Genomic DNA, 23,761 nt, shown 5'->3' with positions numbered 1-23,761 from the left:
TAAGATAAAATACAGGAAATAGTAAAAGGGCAGACTAGATGGACCATGAGGTCTTTTTCTGCCGTCAGTCTTCTATGTTTCTATGTTTCTATGAGTATTGTTTGGCTATTAAGATATTTTATTAATTGTTGCATCAATCCTACATGTTTTGATTGCTGTAGCCATCAAGAATCCTTCAAGGAACAGTTGCATTTAATAATTATAATGAATGTTCATTGTTAGCCCAAAGAACTAATTTTGGAGAAGGAGACAATTTTTTTAATTTCCAAAACTTTCTGAAGTAGTTAGACATTCTAGTGCCTATATTTGGCATGCCTTGGAAAAAACTAGTGGAGGAACAAACTGAAATAAGCAGTTTATGATTTATCCTGTGACTCCACTATTTTCTCTAGCCTCAGAATGTCTGCCGCAGCACAAACATATCTCCACAAGCATGAAGAGGAGGGTCATGTTACTTTGCTGACCTTTGACAAACCCCTCCTTTCAAGTTTCTCCCTCTTCCTAGTCTGTCTTTTATCCTACCTAGTTATAACTCCAGAGATCTGTTGGGAGTCGGAACACCACTGCTAGGCTCCTCTGTTTCTGTAAAGATGAATCAGAAAATTATTTTTCTCGTGTTCTTTCTAGCTTTTCTAACAATTTTTGCTTTAGTATATATCTTGTTGACCAGAGGCAGAACATATGACAGCTGTGCTTCCCAATCTCAAACTTTAACTGAGCATCTAAATGACAAATGGAGTTGTCTTTTTGCTGATTTATCACAAGAAGAATTAGTCTATGTAGTACAGTATTTGAAATCCAATCTTGGAGCCACCTTGGAGGATGCTTCTCATGCAAAACCTTCTGATAACTGCATTCACTCTGTTGATTTGGAGTTGCCCTATAAAGCAGATGCTTTATCATTTCTGGATCATGGAGGAAGATGTCCATCTAGACAGGCTTTGGTTGTAGTGTATTTTGGAAATCAGCCAGATCCAAATGTTACTGAATATGTGGTGGGTCCCCTCCCACAGCCATTGTATCACCGGGATGTGACAGTGCAAAAATATGGAGGACAAGTGCCATATTATCGCAGACCTTCACTGATTGCTGAACACAAGCAGATGGCCCACTTCCTGCAGAGCAAAGTATTCTCCACAGCCCCAAGCTTCATGCGTGAAGTATTGAACTATGATGGAGCCAACCTAGCAGCAATGACTACATCGCCAAAGGGAAAGAAATCTGGGGATCGTGCAACTTGGTTGATCCTGTACCAGAATGTAACTGGTTACTTTTTACATCCTGTTGGGCTTGAAGTGCTTATAGACCACAGAAGTCTGGATATTACTCATTGGATTGTCAAGAAAGTGTTTTATGGTGGCCAATACTATACGGACATGCCCCAATTGGAAAGAGAATTCACGGAGGGGCATTTGCATGTGGAAAAGATGAACAGAGTTCCAGCTGATGGGGGATTCTCTTCAATGAAATCCAGGGTGCATCATGCCAAACTCGGTTCCCTGAATTATGAACCTTTTGGACCACATTACAGTGTGAAAAACAATCAAGTCCATTCTGCATCCTGGAGTTTTGCCTACCGAATGGATTTGCATAGGGGACCACAACTTTTTGACATTAGGTTCAAAAATGAAAGGATTGTGTATGAGCTTAGTGTGCAAGATACTGTGTCCATCTATGGCTCCAACAATCCTGGTGGAATGTCTATTAGATATATGGATGTCAGTTTTGGAATTGGAAAGTTCTCATCTCCTCTTATGCGAGGGCTTGATTGCCCTTATTCTGCTACTTATCTTAATGTTACTTTCCTAGCAGAAGCAGAAAGCCCTTTCATTGCTCGTGATGCTATTTGTGTTTTTGAACAGGATATGGGAGTTCCATTTCGGCGTCACTTTTCCAAACTTCACTCTCTGTATTATGGAGGGCTACAAAGCACAGCCTTGATCTTTCGCTCTGTGTCCACCATAGGCAATTATGACTATATCTGGGATTTTATATTTCATCCAAATGGAGCAATTGAAAGCAAAGTCCGTGCCACTGGTTATATAAGTTCATCTTATCTCCATAATGATGGTCTAGAATATGGAAACAGAGTTGGAGACTACACTCTGGGAACAATTCATACACATTTGGTTGGCTTCAAGCTGGATCTAGATGTCGCCAGTAAGTATACAGATTTTCTGTTTCCATGAAGTAAATCCTGAATCCTATCTACTTCTATTGTGTGCATTTAGATAGGTCTTTATCTCTGACAGACATTTCAATGGATTGCAGTATATCCTTTGTACTACTTAAGCCTACTGGATGAAGACAGAGACACTGATTTCAAGAGTATCAGCCTCTCTTTTATATTTATATATTTATATTTATACTCTCCCTGTAGCCTATCAATAATTCACTGTCTTTTTCAGATTCCTTTATTAGTGTTAACAAATCCTATAAGTTCAGGCTTTGTACTGCTTGTAATTGCAGAGTAAGAAGCAAGGTTCTGTTGAGTATTGGTGCTAAACTATCCCAGAATACTCATTAACATTAGTATACTTTGACCCTCTGTTTTTAGAAATGATTTCTTGCTGATAAATAATCCTTTTCTGAAAGTCCTATGATCTATCATTTGGAATTTGGTTTCCAGGTGATATTTGCAGCTGGCCTTATTTTGAATTTTTTTTAAATAAGCAGAAGATACAAACATATTCGTTTTATTTTCCAGCTGGCAAACTTCATGTAAATTTTTTCTTGATCCTCCTGAGCAAAAATGGCATTATGTCCTTTCAGTCCGATGGCCCAAATTCCAAATGATCATTTTCCATAAGGCCACCTAAACTTCCTTTTTTGGCAAGATGTTGTGAAAAAAAGTCAGAATGGTTTCCCATCTGTATTCTTAACTCTCCTCCTATTATAATAGTTCAGTGAAGAGCAATCTTGTTTTTCAGAAAGTTGCCTTGTATTTTTATTTATTTGCATGTTTCTATTGATTGTAAGTCATTTTGAAAGATTTTTTTTATTTTGTAGCCAATGCCATTCATGGATAGATACTTGTAATATATAAAGAAACAGAAAACGGAAAAACAACTAAATCAATGTTGTCACTTAAGTTGTTTCTAGGAGCTTCCAGCCAGAAAGCTTACAAGAACAGGAAACTGTTATTTACTTATTTGGTTTTGGGAGCAATCATCATCACAACAGTTTAAAAAATACTAAAGTTACAAAATATTATTTTATAAGCTTGTATTCTTTTGTGCATAGAGCAGGCTAGATATTAAATGGCAGTATTGTTCTTCCCCGCCATAGTAAGAGTAATAACTAGTAGGGAGTTAAAAAAAACAAAACAAAAACCACTGCTTTTGCCTTTCCTTGCTTCCTTCCTTCTGTCCAAATTCATCAGCATACTACATTAAATAAAATAGAAAGGTATACAATTTAAAAGAGCCTTGCCATCCATTCTAATAAAGATCTGAAGTAAAAGCCAGGTTTTCAAAAACCTTTTAAAAGCTTTTAAGAATGTCAACATATAGGTCTGTGGGAGGAAGATGTTCTAGAAGGCAGATGCTATTCCAAAAAGGCCTATTTTCTGGATCCGTGAGATCAGGGGTCTCTAAACATGGCAACTTTAAGAATTGTGAACTTCAACTCCCAAAATTCTAAAGCCAGCAGTATCACAGGCTAATAGCTTCCATGCCACACCACACTGAGGCAGTAATTGCTGCAAAAGGGACCCAAACCAAGTACTGAGTACACATGCATGCTTATACTTTTCAGAGGTCTGATATTGTTCTATGTACAATCCTTGTTTTATTGATCACATGTAATATTCTAATTTTCTGAGATGGTTAATTTGGGGTTTTCATGAGCTGTACCCCGTAATCATAACAATTATGACAAATCATTGCTTGAATTATCTTGTCTTGCATGTAATGAGTCTCATATATTACATTTCACCCTTTAAGTTGCATTACTGAAATAAATGAACTTTTGCATGATATTCTAATTTTTCAAGTTTAATAGGCTGGAAGGAATCTTGGAGGTTTTCTAGTCCAACTCCTTGCTTAAGCATGAGCCCCTGTAGCATTTCAGACAAATGGCTGACCAACCTCTTCTTAAAAATCTCCAGTGATGGAGCACCTACAACTTCTGAAGGCAGAGTGGGCATGCTGAATATTGCAACACTAAGTGTGTCTCCCATGCTCCGCAAAAAGCCTTGAATCCCAGCTGTTTGGAGACTTGGAACCAAATTGGAACCAGGTCAGATACCTCCCGAATGAGTGTTGAAAAAATGATGCACCAGTTGGGGATGGGGGGGGGGGGGTTGCAAACCCGCCAGGCAGCAAGCACCAGCCTCTAGGACGACTATTATCAGAACAATTGAAATGGAGAAATTTAACAGATTAACAGAGTTGGAAGAGACCTTGCAGGTCATCTAGTCCAACCCCTGCCCAAGCAGGAGATCCTACATCTGCCTCTACCTAGGATTGAACTCTCAACCTCTTGATTGTGCGGCAAGAGCTCCACTATGGATTGCCTGCGTGATAAGATTTAAGCATTTGTGCTGGAAAGAGGTGAAGAAGTGCTGAAGCTGGATGGGTGTTTAATAACAAAAGAAGAAATTTAAAATTCAAAAGGAGACAAAAGAGACACGAAAATGGAAGAGCGGCTATCAAGCAATTGGAAATACCAGAAGGAAAATTAAAGGAAGACGTTTGCAAGCCCAAATTTGAGGATGCCTTTATAATTGGACTTGGTGGAAGTTAAAGACATTGAAAAAGAATAAAGAATTTGAAAAAAATAATCTTATAAATGCTAAGTGGACTTAAAATACTTTGGAGACTTATGTAAAAGAACTGTTTTATTATATTGGGAATATAATGATATCTGCTGGGTAAAGGAAAATATTGCAACAGACTGTGGAAAGCTTGAATTAGCTAACAGCTGGAGACTGACCTTGCCCATAAGAAAATAGCTAGGAGCTTTAAAGGACTTAAAAGTAGCTTGTATTCAGTTACTAAAGTCACTTTAGTCACTTTGTTACAAAACATCTTCAAAAAAAAAAAAAGAAAGGCAGAAAGTCCAGTTGCCTCTTGGGGGGGGAAAAGCATATTTACTCTAAATGCATCTTCCAAAGATTTATCTTGACTGCTATTATTAAGGAAGTCAATAATTCACAATTTTCAGATTATTTTACTGTTAAATTAAATCCATAATTTATATAATTTATTTGACATTTGGCTCTTTTATATTCTTTGCTTCCTTTCTCTCAGGAAAAAGATCAGAAATGCTCAAATAAAAAAAAAAGTGGCTTAACTCTTCTTCTTTTTGCTTTTTAATTTCTGGCCATTTCACTCAGATAGGTGGGAGCATTAAATTAGCTGATTTCCCAAAAGTAGTACATACTTGCACTGATTGCATTGTGTCTCCTCTTCCTGTCCAATACCTTGAATCCAATAGATCAATAAACATAATAAAAATATAGATTAAAAAAAAAAGAATTCTGACCCTTGATTAACTAATTATGGGAACTTAAAATAATACCAAGACATACCACTGACATGTTAATAATTCAACCTAATAGTTGTCCTCTTCAACTTGAGCCCAGTTCCTGCTGACCTTGGCAAAAGTGTAAAGACAACTTTTCTTTGTCTTCTTCCAGGATATTTCAGCTAGGTTACAACTTACAGTCTTTGATATTCTTGGTGGTCTTCTGTGCAAGTATGTACTACTTTTGGGGAAATCAGCTAATTTAATGCTCCGACCTACCTGGGTGAAATGGCCAGAAATTAAAAAGCAAAAGAAAGAAAAGGGTTAAGCAACTTAATAGAAATATAGCATAGAACATAATAATAAAAAACTTATTTATATAGTTGGAAGCACATGGACAAGGTTCCCAAAGATTTACTTGCCTTACTGAGGTGGGGGGAGTGTCTCCTGTTTGGCACACTAGTTTGGGAACTTTAATTCTCACATTTCCCAGCAAGACGAGAAGTAGGTTCCAAATTCTCAAAAATGTACAAGAACTGATATTTTGGCAGTAGGGCTAATAGAATGCCAAGGACTGAAAATCACTTAATGATTGTTATTCATTTTAAGCTGTAACGCTTAGTGCATTTCTCCAGAGCCAAGTCTTGATTCTGATCTTTGATGGAAAAAGTCTCTCTGCAGAATTATTCTCTTGGGTTGTGTTTATTCTGGACAGGGAAGAAAATTCCAATAACACAAACATAGATATGCCTTACAAGAGGAAGTGGGTTTAAGAGAAAGTTGGGGGGGGAAATAGCATTTACTGTGATTAGTTTTGGAAAGTAACAATGAACTAGAGGTTTCCCTATTCTGCATAGAGTTTTCCATTTCTGGTGACTGCCTTTCCCATTACAAAAGGTCAGTTTTAGGGCACTTCCAGCTGGAATGAATGCTGGATAGATTAACCAATTGTTGCCCATCTTTGTTATTCTCAACTAGCTAACATGAACATAGTGAAATGCATGATAAAAATGCAGATCCAGGTATACAGTATGTTCCCTATATGAAGCCTTCATGGCATCAGACCAGAATATCTCCGGGACCGCTTTCTGCCACACAAATCCCAGCGACCAGTTAGGTCCCACAGAGTTGGCCTTCTCCGGGTCCCATCGACTAAACAATGTCATTTGGCGGGACCCAGGGGAAGAGCCTTCTCTGTGGCGGCCCCGACTCTCTGAAACCAGCTCCCCCCAGAGTTCAGAATTGCCCCCACCCTCCTTGCCTTTCGTAAGCTCCTTAAAACCCACCTCTGTCGTCAGGCATGGGGGAATTGAGGTAGCCCCCTCCCCCAGGCCTATACAATTTATGCATCGTATGTTGGTATGTATGGTTTGCTTTTTAATAAGGGGTTTAGTTACTTTAAATATTAGATTTGTCATATATTGTTTTATTATTGTTGTGAGTCGCCCCAAGTACGGAGAGGGACGGCATACAAATCTAATTAATAATAATAATAATAATAATAATAATAATAATAATAATAATAATATTTGTGTTTCATATATGAAAAAATCTTTGGATTGAACAGAAGATATTAATATCTTAATAGAAAAATAAGCAAGGTCTAAACAAGGTAGACTTAATTGAGCAATGATTTTATCCTACCTAGCAGAAAAATATGCCCGCAGTCTTAAGTTCCATTGTGTGCAGCCATCACAAACATAAAATCAGCTTTGTATAACATATCAAGAGAAAATCTATGGGAGAAATTATTGCCTAATATTGTAAATCAAATACTTTTATTAATAATATCTACAGTTATATTATCTTGAGGGCTATGCATAGTGCCATAGGTCAATGCACTGATTCAATTTCCCTAACCTTGGATGTTTAACAAGGATTTCACTTTGCTCCATTATTCAATTTTGCTAACAAGTTTATTGTCTCCTATTTTGATCACCGGTGCTTTCATCCGCCTAATTTAACTGACAGGAATACTGTATCCCAATCCATTTTTATGTGGATAAGGTTATCTTTTCACCATTGTTATGGAGAGCATTTATACATTATTGTGAAGACTGGGAATTACGAACTACTGGAAAACAAACTTTTCATTGTGGGTGATAAAAGATAAAACTTTTCATTGTGGGTGATATTTTGAACTAGATTCAAACTATCACTGGGTTGTTTTTATTCTTGGAGAGTGAATTATGATGATCATGGCCCAGTCAGCAGGTACTAGCCAGAGTCCACAATAGTACAGTGTTCCCTCGATTTTCGCGGGTTCGAACTTCGCCGATAGCCTATACCACGGTTTTTCAAAAAAAATTAATTAAAAAATACTTCGCGGTTTTTTTCCTATACCACGGTTTTTCCCACCCAATGACATCATATGTCATCGCCAAACTAATAATTTTTGCAAATAAATAACAAAAAAAATAATTATTGTTAATAAATAATTATGTTTATAAATATCAGGATCACTAAGTGTCTTATTCAATGGTGAGTACCAGTAATAATGGTGAGTAAAAGGTTGTTAAGGGAATGGGAAATGGTAATTTAAGGGTTTAAAGTGTTAAGCGAAGGCTTGGGATACTGTCCATAGCCAAAAATGGTGTATTTACTTCCGCATCTCTACTTCGCGGAAATTCGACATTCGCGGGCGGTCTCGGAACGCATCCCCCACGAAAATTGAGGGAACACTGTATCGAAGAACCAGGTGTAGCAGACTTTACCCCCAGAAAACCAAAATCTTATTGCATATATGTAAGTATGTAACATATTTTTGTTGATAATGAAAAGGAAGGAACACTACTTTGGAGCTTATTTGCTCTCATCAGGCAGCCATACCCTTACTGGAATTTGAACCTAAGCTTCTGCCTTGTAAGGCAGTGGTCTTAGCCTCTAGGCCAGGGGTCCCCAAACTTTTTACACAGGGGGCCAGTTTACTGTCCCTCGGACTGTTGGAGGACTGGACTATAAAATAAACTATGAACAAATCCCTATGCACACTGCATATACCTTATTTTAAAATAAAAAAACAAAATGGGAACATACTTTTTAAAGGGGGGGAGAAGTCTGAAATTTATATACCGTATTTTTCGGTGTATAAGATGCACCGGTGTATAAGGCGCACCTAGATTTTGGAGGAGGAAAACAAGGAAAAAGTATTCTGAACCAAATGGTGCAATATTATATTATTTAATAAAATAGCAGTGGAGCAGAATACTTTTTACAACCATATATGCTGTTTAAAACCATGTACACTTTTTACAAACTTAAAACTTGACAGCTTCAAGACTTATGGACTTCAACTCCTAGAATTCCTCCTTCAATCATGCTACCTCAGGAATGGGAGTTGAAGTCTACAAGCCTTAAACTTGCCAGGTTTGAAGACCCTTGCACTCCTAACTCAGGGGGTCTTCCAACTTGGAAGTTGATCTTCAAACCTGTCAGGCAGTTTGCTTCAGGCAGGGGAAGTGGTGGCAACTCCTCAGATAAAGGCTTTTTCCAGCGGTGGCCAGCAGCGGTTTTTCTGAGCGGTCAGCAGCAGCGGTAGCAGCTTTCCTATTTTGCAAGCCAGGGAAGGAAAGGTGGGTGAGCTCGATCTCTACACGCGAGACAAACCTGCCAAGGGAGAGAGGCGCCCACGTGACAGAAGATAGAAGCTCGGCTTTCCCCCATGCCCTGAAAGCACGCATAGGGGAAAGCCGAGCTTCTGTCCTCTGTCGCATGGGAGCCTCTCTCCCTTGGTAGGTTTGTCTCGCGTGTAGAGATCAAGATCGCCCACCTTTCCTTCCTCCCGGCTGCCGAAGAGAGCAGCGTGGCACTTGCAATGAGAGCCATCTTGGTTGTCCTCCCCATTGGGAGTCTTGCTTGCTCAGAAAAGCTGCTGCCACTGCCCCACACCACTCGCACAGAAGGCAGGATCCAAGGAAGCGGCGGCTGTAAGTTTGGGAGCCTCACGCCAAACGTTACTGCAGGAACAGTTGGCGCCTAAGTCAGCTCAGTGAGTGTTGGTTTTTGAGTCTTTTGGGATGGTGGGGGTTGTGGTGAAAGACTGACCTACAGCCCTAACTAGCCCACAGCTCGCTGGGAGGAATTGTTGCTGAATTCCTTGCTGAATTCAGTGCGGATCTTTTTTTATTTGTATCCCTGGGGAGAGGAGCCTGCAAGCAGGTCCAGGGGTCTCTAATAAGGGATTGCAGAGAGGCAGCTTGCCACCACTGGACTATGGGAAAGTCGCTACCGCCACTACTGGCCGCAATCTTCGGCCAGGCAAAAAATGCAGCGGCGGAGGTTCTCAGGCGTCCTCCGCCGCCGCCGTGTCTTTTGCCTGGGCAAAGAATGCTGGAAGCGCCTCTTCTCCCCACCCCGAGAGAAGAGCACTGGTACTAAACAGAGAGAAATGCACTTTTGGAGCACAGGATGAAACGGGGAGGGGGTGGGATGTCCCCAAGGCTGCCCACCAGCAGATCAGCTGTTGGGCGGGAGAAACAGCACGCGGGGTTTGAAAAACCTGCACAGAGTTTGTTGAACAGTGGCCAGGAGCACAGGATGCGGATGCATCCTGTGCTCCTGTCATTCACCCATGGGCCGAATAAATGTCCTCAGCGGGCCGCATGTGGCCCCCGGGCCGTAGTTTGGGGACCACTGCTCTTGGCTATAGGCTTGCCTCCTTACCAGCTTGTACCAGGGAAGGATTATGTGTGATATTTTGTTGAGTTACCCTGGTATATGGGAGAAGTATACAGCTTCCTTTTTGCATATGTAGATTGCTGTTGCATTGCTGAAGTCATGTGATCCTCAACCACTTATCTGTTTGCAGGAAGCGGTGGAGAAGGGATGGAAGTGAGGGATATTTCAAATTCTTAATCTTAATCTGAGATTGCTCAGAGATAGCCTTAGGTGTATAATATTTCTGGGAACTTTGTCCCCTATCGTCTAGGCAGATTGTCAGGCTGGAGGCAGTAGAACTAAGATAGCAACCAGCAATGATGATAACTTACCGGTAAATCATACTGGTATGTTTTCTGCTAGTCATAGGCATCTAGTTGGAACTGTACAGCAATGAAAACATGATGAAGCGAACTTTGAAAAAATATCAAGATGGCAGCAAAGACTACCAGATTGAAATTACACTTTTAAACATGTCTGACACACATAAAAAAAGAGAAGCACCTCGATCAAATGATTATGGCCATTATCCTTACTTGGCCCTGCCAATCATCCCATGAGAGCATCCCTTAATCTCTTTGGCTAATTAGTTTCTCTCTTCTGCATCCTCAAGTGTCCCAATAATATTTCTGCCCACATCCAAGATATTTGAACAAGGAGTCATTGCTCACAGTCGCTCATGCCCTCATCACCTCGAGCTTCGACTACTGCAACGCTCTCTACATGGGGCTACTATTTGACTCTTAAAGGAGTATTTTTGTTAGAGCGTACTAGAGGGATAGCAAAGCCATGGGTGCCTCTCGGAGCCAATGGAGATTTCTTCCATTGATTCCCCCCTGGGGGAATGTTGAGGGAGGGGCACTTGGGTGGGGGTTTAAGATTACAAATGAAGAATCTTCCAATATGCTTCGCTTTACAGAGGAGAGAAACATAACTAAAAGGAATGGGTGAAAAAGTTTTGATGTCATTAAATGTGAACGGATTGTCGTCACAGATTAAACGTTATAGAATCATGAAACTGGCTAGGGATAAAAAAAGTAGACTTTCTATTTTTATCAGAAACACATAAAGGGAGAAAAAGAGATGATAAATTAACAAACTGTAAGGATTGGGGAGGGATAGATGAGTCCAGAAGCAATAATAATAAAAGTAAAGGAGTCGCAATATTAATAAATAAAAGAGTTCCCTTTGAATTGACCCAGACTAAAAGGGACAAGGAGGGAAGGATGTTATTTGTTAAAGGAAAAATGAATAATAAGGTAATAACATTAGCAGTAATTTATGCCCCAAATGTAAACACAAAGCAATTCATATTAAATACAAAGCGTAAATTGAATAACTTTGCAGAAGGTACAGTGATTTTGGCAGGTGATTTCAATATTGAACTGATAGCAGGGAAACAGGGAAAAAACAATTTGCCTTTAAATAAATTAGGTATGATGGATCTTCATGCCGAAGCGACAAATAGAGCCACGTTTTATTCAGCTAGGCATAATAAGTTTAGCTGTATCGACTATATATTAATGAACAAAACCGGAAATGCATATCTTAAAAGAGCTGAAACTGAAAGCATTTGGTTATCAGACCATGCCCCATTAATAGCAGTAATTGTATTTGACTCAAACAATAAACAAAAAATATGGAGATACAATCCTATTGTGTCAGGAAGAGAAGAAAATAAATTGAAACTCCAAAAAGAATTGATTGAATATTTTAAAATAAATGATACGGGAAATATGAAGCAATCAATAATTTGGGATGCACATAAGGCCTTTATGAGAGGGAATTGTATCAGCACCGAAATTTATATTTAAAAAAAAGTGAGACAGAAAGGAAAAAATTAATTAAAGATATTGAGTTAATTCAAGAAAGATTGAAAAGTACAAGAAATAGAGAGTGGAATAATTTACTAAAAATTAAAAAAAACAACTGAGACTTATGGATCAACAAATATGGAATAATATGAGATTGATTGTAAAGCAGAAAATTTTGGGATGGGGCAATAAATCAATGAAACAAATGGCAAATTATTTTTTAAAAAGAAAAGATAAATCTTGTATAGTTGCATTAAGGGACAAAAAAAGGTGTTATAAAACGTAGTAACGATGAATTGCAAAAAATAATGAAAGAGTTTTATGAAGAGTTATATAAAAAAGATCAGATTATTCTGCAAAAGATAGAGACTAAGGAGAAACTAACTGATGAAGACAAACAAATGTTAAACGGGACAATAACAAATGATGAAATTATTAGAGTTGTTAATGGATTGAAACCTGCCAAAGCTCCAGGCCCAGACGGACTTATGGGAGAATATTATAAGACTTTTGTGACTCAATTATTACCTCATTTGGGGAAACTATTTAATAACATACTTCAAACCTTCAATATTCCACAGTCATGGAAGACATCCGAGATCATCACTATTCCAAAACCAGATCGGGATTTGTTAGATCCGGGATCCTATCGCCCCATCAGCTTACTAAACCAGGACTATAAAATATTTATGAAAATTATAGCAAATAGGATAGAGAGTATCTTACCAAAAATAATTGGTGAAGACCAATATGGATTTGTTAAAGGAAGAAAGATTCACGAACCAATTAGAAATGTTGTTAATGTGTTACACCATGCTACCACTACCAAAAAGAAATTATGTGTTTTGAAGTTAGATGTGTACAAAGCATTCGACAAAGTTAATCATAATTACCTGTTTCAACTTTGCAAGGAATTAAATATGGGAGAAAATTTCTGTCAAATTATAAAAGAAATCTATAAGGATAATATGGCCTATATTAGGGTAAATGGAAATAGAACAGACAAAATTAATATCCAAAATGGAACTAAGCAGGGGTGTCCACTTTCCCCCATCTTGTTTGCAATGGCAATTGAAGTTCTAGCAAATAAAATTAGAGATGATAAGGATTGGAAGGGTTACCGAATTGGGAAACTCAAATTGAAATGAAATCTTTTTGCAGACGATGCCATAATAGCGTCTGAAACCCCCATTGAAATGATGCGAAAATTAATGGTGGTACTTCAGGAATTTAAAGACCAATCAGGTCTCTCAATTAATATTGAGAAATCAGAAATATTCTGTTTGAATACAGGTCCCAAAGAGCAAATCGAGATACGAAAAAACTCAGAATTGAAATTAGGATGCAAAAAAATGAAATATTTAGGAATTTGGTTATTTAAAAACCCAAACAAAATTGCTGAGGCAAATTATAATTTAATATGGAAAAAAATGCAAAAGCAAATTAAAAAGTGGAAAGATAAAAGTTTGAGAAAAAGGGCCAAAATAAGAGCTCTTAAAATGATGATCATTCCAAAAATGATGTACTTATTCCAAGTTTTATCAGGTACCTTCCCAGGAGTAAAACTAAGGGAATGGGATACTAAAATGAACTATTGGATTGAAGGAAATATAAAACCTAGAACAAGGAAACGATGGCTGATTGCCAGAGAAAAAGATGGAGGATGGGGGTACCCAAATTTAGAATTATATAGAGATGCATTTTAAATAGAAAGATTAATGGAATTACAATTACTGACAGAAAGGAAGTGGGTGAAACTTGAAAAGGAGATTAACAATGTTAAAAACAAAGAGATTTTATTTAAAAAAATGGAGTAAAATAGAAATTAATAGATTAGCCGATCCTTTGAAAGCAGCTGTAGATATTTGGTCAAAATGGCAAGGGAAATTAGCAAATAGGAACTCAAAATTATCAACATTGCATGTTTTGAACATAAATAATGACGTTAATCTAGATAGAGTTATAAAGGAATAAAATGATAAAGGCATAATGAGAATAGAATAATTATATGAAATAGATGGAAGAGTTAACAGAACTCGCCTCGAATGGTGGTTGGGCCAACAAAAGTGGTTGCAGATTAATGCAATATGCAAATATTTGAATAAAACTGAGATTAAAGAAGCATTTTTTAGAGAAGAAAACTGTCTAGAGAAAATACTGAAAGAAAAGATTAATGATTCAAAAGGACAGGCTAGTAAGATTTATAGTATGTTATTACAAGTGGAAGAGGAAGTGATTAAAGGCCTAACAAGATACTGGCAAAACGAATTACAGATCAATGAAAATGAGATGGAAGAAGTAGTAGAAAATATATATAAGATAAAGAACACAAGAATTAGAGAGATGAGAAGGAAAATTTTACACAAATGGTACTTCACGCCAGTAAAACTAGCACACTTCCAGAGGAAAGGAAAAGGAAACTGTTGGCATGGTTGCCAAATAAAAGGAGTTTTTATGCATATGCTCTGGGAATGTGTTGAAGTTCAAAAATTTTGGAAGGAAGTACAGAATGAAATTAACAATATGCTAAACATTAATTGGATAATCACGAAAGAATTAGCAACACTAGTTAAACATGGGGAATCACAAGAATTTAGAGAAATCAAAACAGCAGCCTTGGAAAGTGCACAAGCAGTAGTGGTATAAGGGTGGAAGGACAGCAATAAACGGACAATCCAGAATTGGTACTGGTACATGGTGGACCACATTCACTTCGAAATTACGGAATCAAGATTAATTAACTGTGATGAAAATAAATTGGAGAAGCTGATGGCACAATGGAATAAGGTGAAAGATTATATCTTACGTAGAATATATGACGACAATGTGAAAAATAAACTTCAATCACTCTTTGTAATGTAAAGAAATGTAAACCGGAGCCAAGGAAGAAATTGGAATTTACTGTAAATAACTGAACCCCCTAAATGGTGGAGGGGTTATTTGTGTTGGGCACTTTTTCTTTAAGTTTTTTGTTTGTTTGTTGTGATAAAATTTAATAAACATTTTTTTATTAATACATGGGGCTACCTTTGAAAAGTGTTCGGAAACTTCAGATCATGCAGAATGCGGCCGCGAGAACTATCATGGGGTTACCTAGATTCACCCACATCTCTCCAACACTCCATGGCCTGCACTGACTGCCGATTAGTTTCTGGTCACAATTCAAAGTGTTGGTAATGATCTATAAAACCTTACATGGCATCGGACCAGAATACCTCCGGAACTGTCTTCTGCCTCACGAATCCCAGCGGCCGATAAGGTCCCACAGAGATGGTCTTCTCCAGGTCCCATCGACTAAACAATGTCTTCTGGCGGGCCCCAGGGGAAGAGCCTTCTCTGTGACGGCCTCGTCCCTCTGGAATCAACTCCCCCGAGAGATTAGAACTGCCCCCACCCTCCTTGTTTTTCGTAAATTGCTTAAGACCCACCTGTATCGCCAGGCATGGGGGGAATTGAGATATCTCCCCCAGGCTTATATAGTTTAATGTATGGTATGTTTGTGTTGTATGGTTTTAATGACGGGTATTTTAGATGTTTTTTTAAATATTAGATTTGTTACATTGTTATATTGTTACTATTGTTGTGAGTCGCCCCGAGTCTGTGGAGAGGGGCAGCATACAAATCTAATACATTTATTATTATTATTGTTGTTGTTGTTGTTGTTGTTGTTGTTGTTGTTGTTAGCAATTACCAATTGTGCTGGCTTAGCCACAAATTGTTTTGTGAATTCTGGATCTGGTATAGTTTTCTTTTCTTTATTTTTCCCATTAATTCCTTGTTAATCCCTTCCTTGTTTTCCCAGGGGACATTAGTTTCCTCTATTTCAGCAACAGAACTGTGAGATTAAAAAAAACAAAACTTATGCATGGGAGAATGGCTTCTGGACACCAAATACAGATAGTCGTTGATTTACAACCACAAGTGACCCCCAAAATTTATCTTGCTAAGCAAGACAGTTATTAAGTGAAGTTTACCCCATTTTATAACCTTGCTTATCACGGTTGTTAAAGGAACCACTGTAGTTGTTCAATTAGTAACTGAACCACATTTGGCTTCCACATTGACTTTGCTTGTCAAAAGACCCTATAGCACAACTGCCATAAATGTGGTCAGTTGCCATGCATCTGAATTTTAATCCCATGATCACTACGAAGATCGAAAGCGTGGAAAACGATCAGAAGTTGTAATTTTGAACAGTCATTAAATGAACTGTTATCACTCCAGGACTATCTGCAATGACAGACTTCCTGGAACATGAATGATTTTTAACAATTGCATTTTTAGTACTCAGCAGAAATGAAGTGTTACAGTGGTTAAGAGCTACTATACACAGCCTTTGCTATGCCTTTTTTAAAAAGCCCTTTCAAAGACAGATGCTTCCTGACAGCTTTTGTTTACATAAAGATAATAGGCTTTTATCTTCCTTGGAAAATATATTACATTGCAGTAAAAACCAGAATTCCCTGAACTTCATGTGCTATTCTATAGGGAAAATCACAAAAATTCCAAGAATATAGTTATTATAACCAGATAGTTATTTGTCCTATTGTTGACTGATACACTCAGTATGCCGTAACTATTCTTGCTGCCTGGACAAAGAGCTGATGAAAGACACACTGTCTTTGGCTAATAATGGTATAGACTTGTTTGTTCATTTGTTTATTTTCTGCACCTCCAGAACTGGTTCCATACCTGGTTAATACAATATTTTTATTCAACTTGAATATCCTAAATCCTTACGTTATTATAATAAGCATTTTATCATCCTTTCCTTTCTGCTAAGACATTCTCAAATCCCTATCTCAAAAAAGACAAAACCCCACCCTCCCACTTGCTCCTATAGGAGAAACCTGATTTAGAGTCACAACAGTCTTAGTGGCCTGCTTGGCGTAATGGGTAGTTTTTCTCCACATATTCTGAATTTCATTACCCTCTGATTTATCTATTGCTTGCTTACAATGATTCTAAGGCTGTTTCTTCACTAATGACTGATAGTATCTTCAGAGCACTACTCTAAAGTGATGTAAAGCCCGTCCTCATTAATATAATTCTGACATGGCCATTGCTGAAAGACTGCAAAACACAATAGGTTGCTAGTACAAAGGTGACCTAAATAATTTACTTCTAGCACTGGTTGCAGTTTCTTAAGCTGCAGCACCTGCAGTTCTCTCATACATTCCATTTGTGCAGTTTCCTCTAACTTTCTATGATCAGATAAACAATATCTGAAGATAACTCCAAACTCTACCATTGCAATCCATCACCTGTTCTTAGTTATTCTAATTAATGCTATGTCCTAAGCATCTAGATCAACTTCAGTTTTTTGCAGCAGATCAAGTGATCATGCAATTTATTTTATTTTTTATCATTTATTTATTATATTTGTCAAACAAGTATAGAGTTATAGTTTGTATAACTATACTGTATAGTTTATATAACTATACTGTATAAGTAAAAAGAAGTGATTAAAAGGAGAATAAGACCGGAATAAGACCGAAGGACAGGAACGGTAGGCACAATAGTGCATTTATGCATGCCCCTTACAGACTCTTAGAAAAGGGGAGAGGTTAACAGTAGATGAGGTTAGGGGAAGAAACAACAGAGTCAGGTAGTGAGTTCCAGGTATTGATCACCCTGTTGCTGAAGTCATATTTTCGGCAGTCAAGTTTGGAGTGATTTATATTTAGTTTGTATCTATTATGTGCTCTTGTGTTGTTGTTGTTGAAGGTGAAGTAGTCACTAACAGGAAGGACATTATGGTGTATGATCTTATGAACAACAGTTAAATCAGTTCGGAGGCAATGTAGTTGTAAATTGTCTAGCTGTAGTATTTGAAGACTGGGGGAGTAAGGTAGTTTTTTTTGAGAGGAGGAGTGAAGGACTCTTCTTGTGAAGTATTTATGGACTCTCTCAATTGTGTCAATGTCAGTTATGCAATGTGGGTTTCATACAAGTGAGCTGTATTTGAGTATTGGTCTGATAAATGTTTCTGGAGAAGAAGCTACATAAGATTAGGTTTGTAACTTTTAGTGCTTTTTTGGCAATGTTGTTACAGTGAGCTATGGCACCTAGGTCATTGGATATGAGTGCTCCAAGGTCTTTAACAGAGTGAGGGTCAGCTATGAGTTCATTACTTCCAAGTATGTATTTAGTATTCTGATTCTGTTTACCAATGTGTAAGACAGAGCACTTGTTGGTTGAGATTTGAAGTTGTCAATTGTTAGATCATTCAGCTAAATGATCAAGGTCCTTTTGAAGGGTAGCAGTGTTGTCGGTGATATTAAATAGTTTAACATCATCAGCAAAGAGAACCCAGTTGCTTGTAATGTGGTCACAAAGATCGTTTATGTAGAGTATGAAGAGAGTTGGTCCCAAGACATTGCCTTGAGGGACTCCACAACAGGAGCAGGATTAGATATGGCACTTCCTATTTTGACCACTTGTTGACTGTTATACAAGAATGCTGTTAACCAATCATGCAGTGGTCCAGAGATGCCATAGGGTTTTAGTTTATGAAGCAATTTGTGTTGGATGGGGAATAATACTCGGACACAAGAGCTGGATGAAAACAGGTCACTTTATTGAATTACAGAGAGAGACCTGCAGAGGAAACTAAATGGGGCGGAATACCTGACATAACATACCTGGGCGAACTCCTTGCTTGGTAAGGGTGAAGCGTGACACGTCTTCACCCAAACCTAAAGCCACGCCCATCGTGTGAAAGGGCTCACCCCCATGACCCGGAAACAGAAATGACGTGGATGAGCCCCAAGCATTCCTCCCTTCCACAGGTCCGTCCAGGGAGGAAGCATGAGTTATGTGAAGAGGAAACCCATCACCTTTTAAAAGATGCCCAAGGGAGAACACACAGTTGCTACTGACACTCTTTTCCGCCCCGTTTCTGCCAAATAGTGACCATAACCAAAATAAATTCAAATCAATCTATTTACAAACCGATACCCCTAACCCTTAGAAACCTCACACACGACCAGGATGGAGAAGGTGAAAAAACAATCTGACAAAAACTTCCAAGATTGCAAAAAAATTCCTTCTCGGCCCCTACGGGTGACCTCTTGAAAGACATCCTGGATATAGCGGAGGGTGGATGGGTGATCAATTGGGAGGCAAGCAGGAAGTAAAAAGGAGGGAGGGCGAGAAAAGCAGGCCCTGAAATAGGCCTGCTGACCACGCCCTCCTCCTGCATCATCCCCCCCAAGACTTGGGGGAACTCCCTCGCCTCCTGGACTCCCCAATCAGCTGGGAGGTGGCAGAGACGCCCCTCCCAACCAGGAGGAATGTTGGGCCAGCAGTGTTTTCTCTGCCAGCTCTCCCCTGGCATTTGGCGTGCTGTCAGCAGGGAGGCGGTGAACTCGTCCCTCCCCACCGCCGCAAATGTAGGCCGGGCGATGATTTCACCCGGTCTCTCAATTGTTGTGAACTACAGAATCGAACACTTTACAAAAGTCAATGTAGATTGCATCCATTGATTTACCCTGATCAAGTTCAGTAGTCCATATGTTTTTGCAGTGTAAGAGTTGTAGATTACAGGATAGTTTTTTCCTGAAGCTAAATTGTTTGTTGGAAAGTAGGTTATTAGTTTCAAGATGGAATGTAATGGATTGGTTTATGATTGATTCCATAACTTTGCAAGTGATTTATCTCAGGTTTATACAAGTAGCAGTTGCACTATGTACTCAATAGAGCCACATTATTCTATTAAGAGTAATATACAGCCTATTAATTTGTTTGGAAAATAGTAAAATGCATAAACGTGAGGTAATCTGTTTGTTTGTTTGTTTGTTTATTGATTGATTGATTGATTGATTAGATTTGTATGCCGCCCCTCTCTGTTATTTTCAATTTAGTATTTAGTTGCTTTATTGTGATCTATAGTCTTTTAGAACATGCATTATTCACTTTTGGCACCGTGAAAGATTATAGCTGCCATGAAAGGGCGTTTACTTTTTAATCGAAGCCATGAATTCCAAGCCTCCACTTTTTGGATCCAATCCAGTGAGGTCCCATTTCCTGCAGAAAGTAGATAAAGTCTCTTGCCATCTAGCAGCTATTGAATTGTCTTTGGGACTGCATTCATTTAAACAGCTGGTGGAGTCTTCAAGCCATATCTTTGCAACAATGAACCCAAAAGCTCTCCTTGTTCTTCTTGTACTTGCTTTGGTGACTATTTTTGCCTTGGTATGTGTGTTGGTGACCAGGAGTGGGAAGTCTAATCATTGTGGTGCTAAGTTACCTATTTCCATGGATAGGAGCCAGAAGAACAAGAATATGATATTTGCTGCCCTGTCAGCAGAAGAGATGGTGCAGGTGATGAAATATCTGCAACTAAGATTGTCCTTGGTAGATGGTTCTGAGAATGTATTTTCCAATAACTTTATTTATTATGTTGATGTCAATATCCCCCGCAAGGAAGAGGTGCTGAAATTTCTTGATCTTGATGGACCACGTCCTCCTCGACAAGCATTGGCTACGGTGTATTTTGGAAATCAGCCAGAACCAAATATCACTGAGTATATTGTAGGGCCACTTCCAGTGCCCACGTACCATAGGGATGTGACAGTGCAAAGATATGGAAAGAAATTATCCTTTCATAGCAGTCCTACAATACACAGTGAATTTGGGGACGTTAGGACATTCCTAGTGGAAAAGAAATTTCTAGAGGCACCCACTTTTATGACTCAAGTATTTGGACATAATGGAAGCAATTTTGAAGGTGTCCTCGCAATACCTGGTGGGTTTCAGTCTGGAGATCGCTGTTCCTGGGTTGCCTTGTTTCAAAATGTAAGTGGCTTTTTCTTGCATCCTTTGGGACTAGAGGTACTTGTTGACCACAGCAGTCTGAATGTCTCTCACTGGAAAGTTCCAAAAGTGTTTTATAATGGCCAATATTTTAACAGTTTGGCAGAACTGGAGAAAGAATTCAAAGCAAAGAAGGTGATTGTAACAAAAGTTAAGCCGGTTTCTTCAGATGGGGATTTTTCTTCACTTCATCCAAGGACAACCCCTCTAAGATCTGGATCCTTCCATCATGAGACTTTTGGGCCTCGCTACAATGTGAGAAACAACCAAGTATCTACCCCATCCTGGAGTTTTGCCTTTCGGATGGATGTACACAGGGGACTCCATCTCTATGATATCCGATTCAAGGACCAACGAATTGTATATGAGCTCAGTGTGCAGGATGCCATTTCTATCTATGGATCCAATAGTCCTAGTGGAATGGTAACCCGATATATGGATGCAAGTTTTGGAATGGGAAGATTTGCATATTCATTAGTTCGTGGAGTTGATTGCCCTTATTCTGCCACATACCTTGATACTATTTATTTCATTGAAGATATCAAGCCAGAGGTACACAAGAACTCAATTTGTGTGTTTGAACAGAGCCCTGGGACCCCTTTCCGACGTCATTTTTCCAATTTTCAGTCTGTCTATTATGGGGGACTTGCCAGCTCTGCGCTAGTAATGCGTTTTATAGTTACGGTTGGTAACTATGATTATGTCTGGAATTTTATTTTTCACCCAAATGGTGCCATTGAAAGCAAAGTCCAAGCAACTGGATACATAATCTCATCTTTCCTCTATAGTGACGGGCTGGATTATGGTAACAGAGTTGCAGAGCACACACTTGGTACAATCCACACCCATGTCATCAACTACAAAGTTGATTTAGATGTTGGAGGTAAGTCCTTGGGAATCTTAAATAATTTTGATTGTTGATGTTTGCACTATTTTCTGTTGCTGTTGGCAACTCTCTGCCCCACTGCTTATTCTTATTACATCTATCTCAATTTGGGTTTCTTATAGAAAAGCCAAAGAGTGATTTGATGGTTAGTAGAATCAGAGACCAGAATAGAAACTGATGGTTGCCCATCTTGGTCAGACAATCAATGTTGATGAGTTGCAGAACTATTTAATACTTCAATATTTTCTATTTAGCCTCCAAACTAAAGTTTGCAGCTCAACTTCCAGAGCAAATTAACTCTGGACCTGAAGAAGGCACCATTTGAACAATATAAACATTTTCTCCTCAACCCCCCACTCTTTTTTTGTCTGTCTCTGTCTGTCTCTGACTCTCTCTTTCTCTCTCCCTCCCTCCTTCCCTCTCTCTCTCTCTCTCTCTCACACACACATACACACACACCTTATTACAGGCAGTATTGAATTTACAACCCAATTGAGCCCCAAATTTGCACTGCTAAGCAAGGCAACTTTTAATGAGTTGGGCCCCATTTTAATATCTTTCTTGACACTGCTGTTAATTGAATCACTGCAGTTATTAAGTTAGCAACATAGCTGTTAAGTGAATCTGGCTTCCCCATTGACTTCACTTAAAAGAAGTTTACAAAAGGTGATCATGTGACCCTGTGACACTGCAACCATCCCAGATATGAGACAGTTGTTAAACGTCTGAACCTTGATCACGTAACCATGGGGATGCTGCAACAGTCATATGTGTGAAAAATGGCCACAAGTCATTGTAATTTCAAATGGTCCCTAAACAAGAAATTTCAATTGGTCCCTAAACAAGAAATGGGATATACAGATAGTCTGTTATAAGTTGAGAACTACTAGTATTTCCCTCTTTCAACTTCAGTCTCTCATGACTCTTTCATTCAAGAGCTGAAGACAATATGAATAGAGGCAACTGGACTTTTGAGTTCATGGCAATAAGGCCAAGCATTTATTTCAGGGTTAAAAAGTATAAGACAGGATCTTATTTTCAGGGAAACATGGTATATTTAACTTTTTGAAATTTTACAATCCTATACACCTACCTATCATTCTCACAGCTGTAAAGGCCGAGAGAGGCAATTAATTTTGTGCCTTCAGCTACGCCTAAAAAACCCACAATTTTTATAAAATACATATTTTCCATGGTTTTTATGTCAGTAATTGAGATCACTATTAGTCATGCCATAATTGTTCTTCAGGGAGTGATTTGAGATTCATCTAGTCTAACATCTGGTAAAACATTGAAGCAGCATATTTATGCAATAAGATTTCCTTCCTCACCCTGTTACACAACTTGAATATAAAAACACTATTTTTCTTTAAATTACAATTTTTAGTATCAGAGTAATAAATTATAACTATTTTTATAAGTTAATTGTTTTACTGCATTGAGATATACTAATATAATTTGGATATATTAAACTGAAATACTAAAATACATTATGGAAAATAACTGAGTTCTGTAATATTTATTACGGTAGAAACTGAAAAATGTTAATACAGTAATGATCAAGATAAGTGGAACCTTTAAAGATGAGAAAACAAGTTTATATCAAGATTAAACATTATTTGCAGGATGTCAATAAATAAAAATAGACATTAACAAAAAGTTGCAAAATGCATTGAAAATACTTTGATTTTTTTAGTTTAATACATAGTATAACTATTATATATTCTAATATAGTATAATAATGCTATATTTTACTAATATTGTAACTTTCTCTAATGTTATAGATAGTAAGGCTATAAATAGTTATAGCCTAGTGATGATGGTAATATATAGCCAATTAGCCATTATCTCTGGTAACCATTTACAGCCTTGTTTTATATAAGCCTGTAAACAACAGTTAGTGTTATTATCACTATATTTTTGCATACTTTACACAATTTGCTTGTATGCATCATGAGCATAAGTCTTCAGAGAAAAGAAATATAACTTACTGCAAAAGTAGCCTGCAGTACTGCACTCAAACCACTGTGCCACCACAACAAATAGTTCAGTTATGCAATGAAGAACTATATTTATTTATTTATTTATTTATTTATTGGATTTGTATGCCGCCCCTCTC

The 23,761-nt window shown here is 38.1% G+C and overlaps 1 protein-coding gene across 2 annotated transcripts in view; it reads left to right on the top strand.

The window, feature by feature from the left end:
• Window positions 1-580: 580 nt before the first annotated feature.
• Window positions 581-23,761, top strand: part of LOC139175973 (amine oxidase [copper-containing] 3-like) — a 43,736-nt gene continuing 20,555 nt past the window's right edge. The window contains exon 1 of one of the 2 annotated variants that reach the window (XM_070767401.1): window positions 581-2,160. In XM_070767401.1, coding sequence (XP_070623502.1) covers window positions 591-2,160 — 1,570 coding nt within the window. In that variant the 5' untranslated portion in view covers window positions 581-590. Of the gene's footprint in view, window positions 2,161-20,015; window positions 21,640-23,761 lie in introns of those variants that run through there. The other variant, XM_070767402.1, reaches the window with a different exon arrangement.

Source organism: Erythrolamprus reginae, chromosome Z (genome assembly GCF_031021105.1).
Source record: "Erythrolamprus reginae isolate rEryReg1 chromosome Z, rEryReg1.hap1, whole genome shotgun sequence".
Classification (NCBI taxonomy): domain Eukaryota; kingdom Metazoa; phylum Chordata; class Lepidosauria; order Squamata; family Dipsadidae; genus Erythrolamprus; species Erythrolamprus reginae.
Note: the sequence above shows the minus strand (reverse complement) of the source record. Positions and strands in the feature narration are given on the sequence as shown.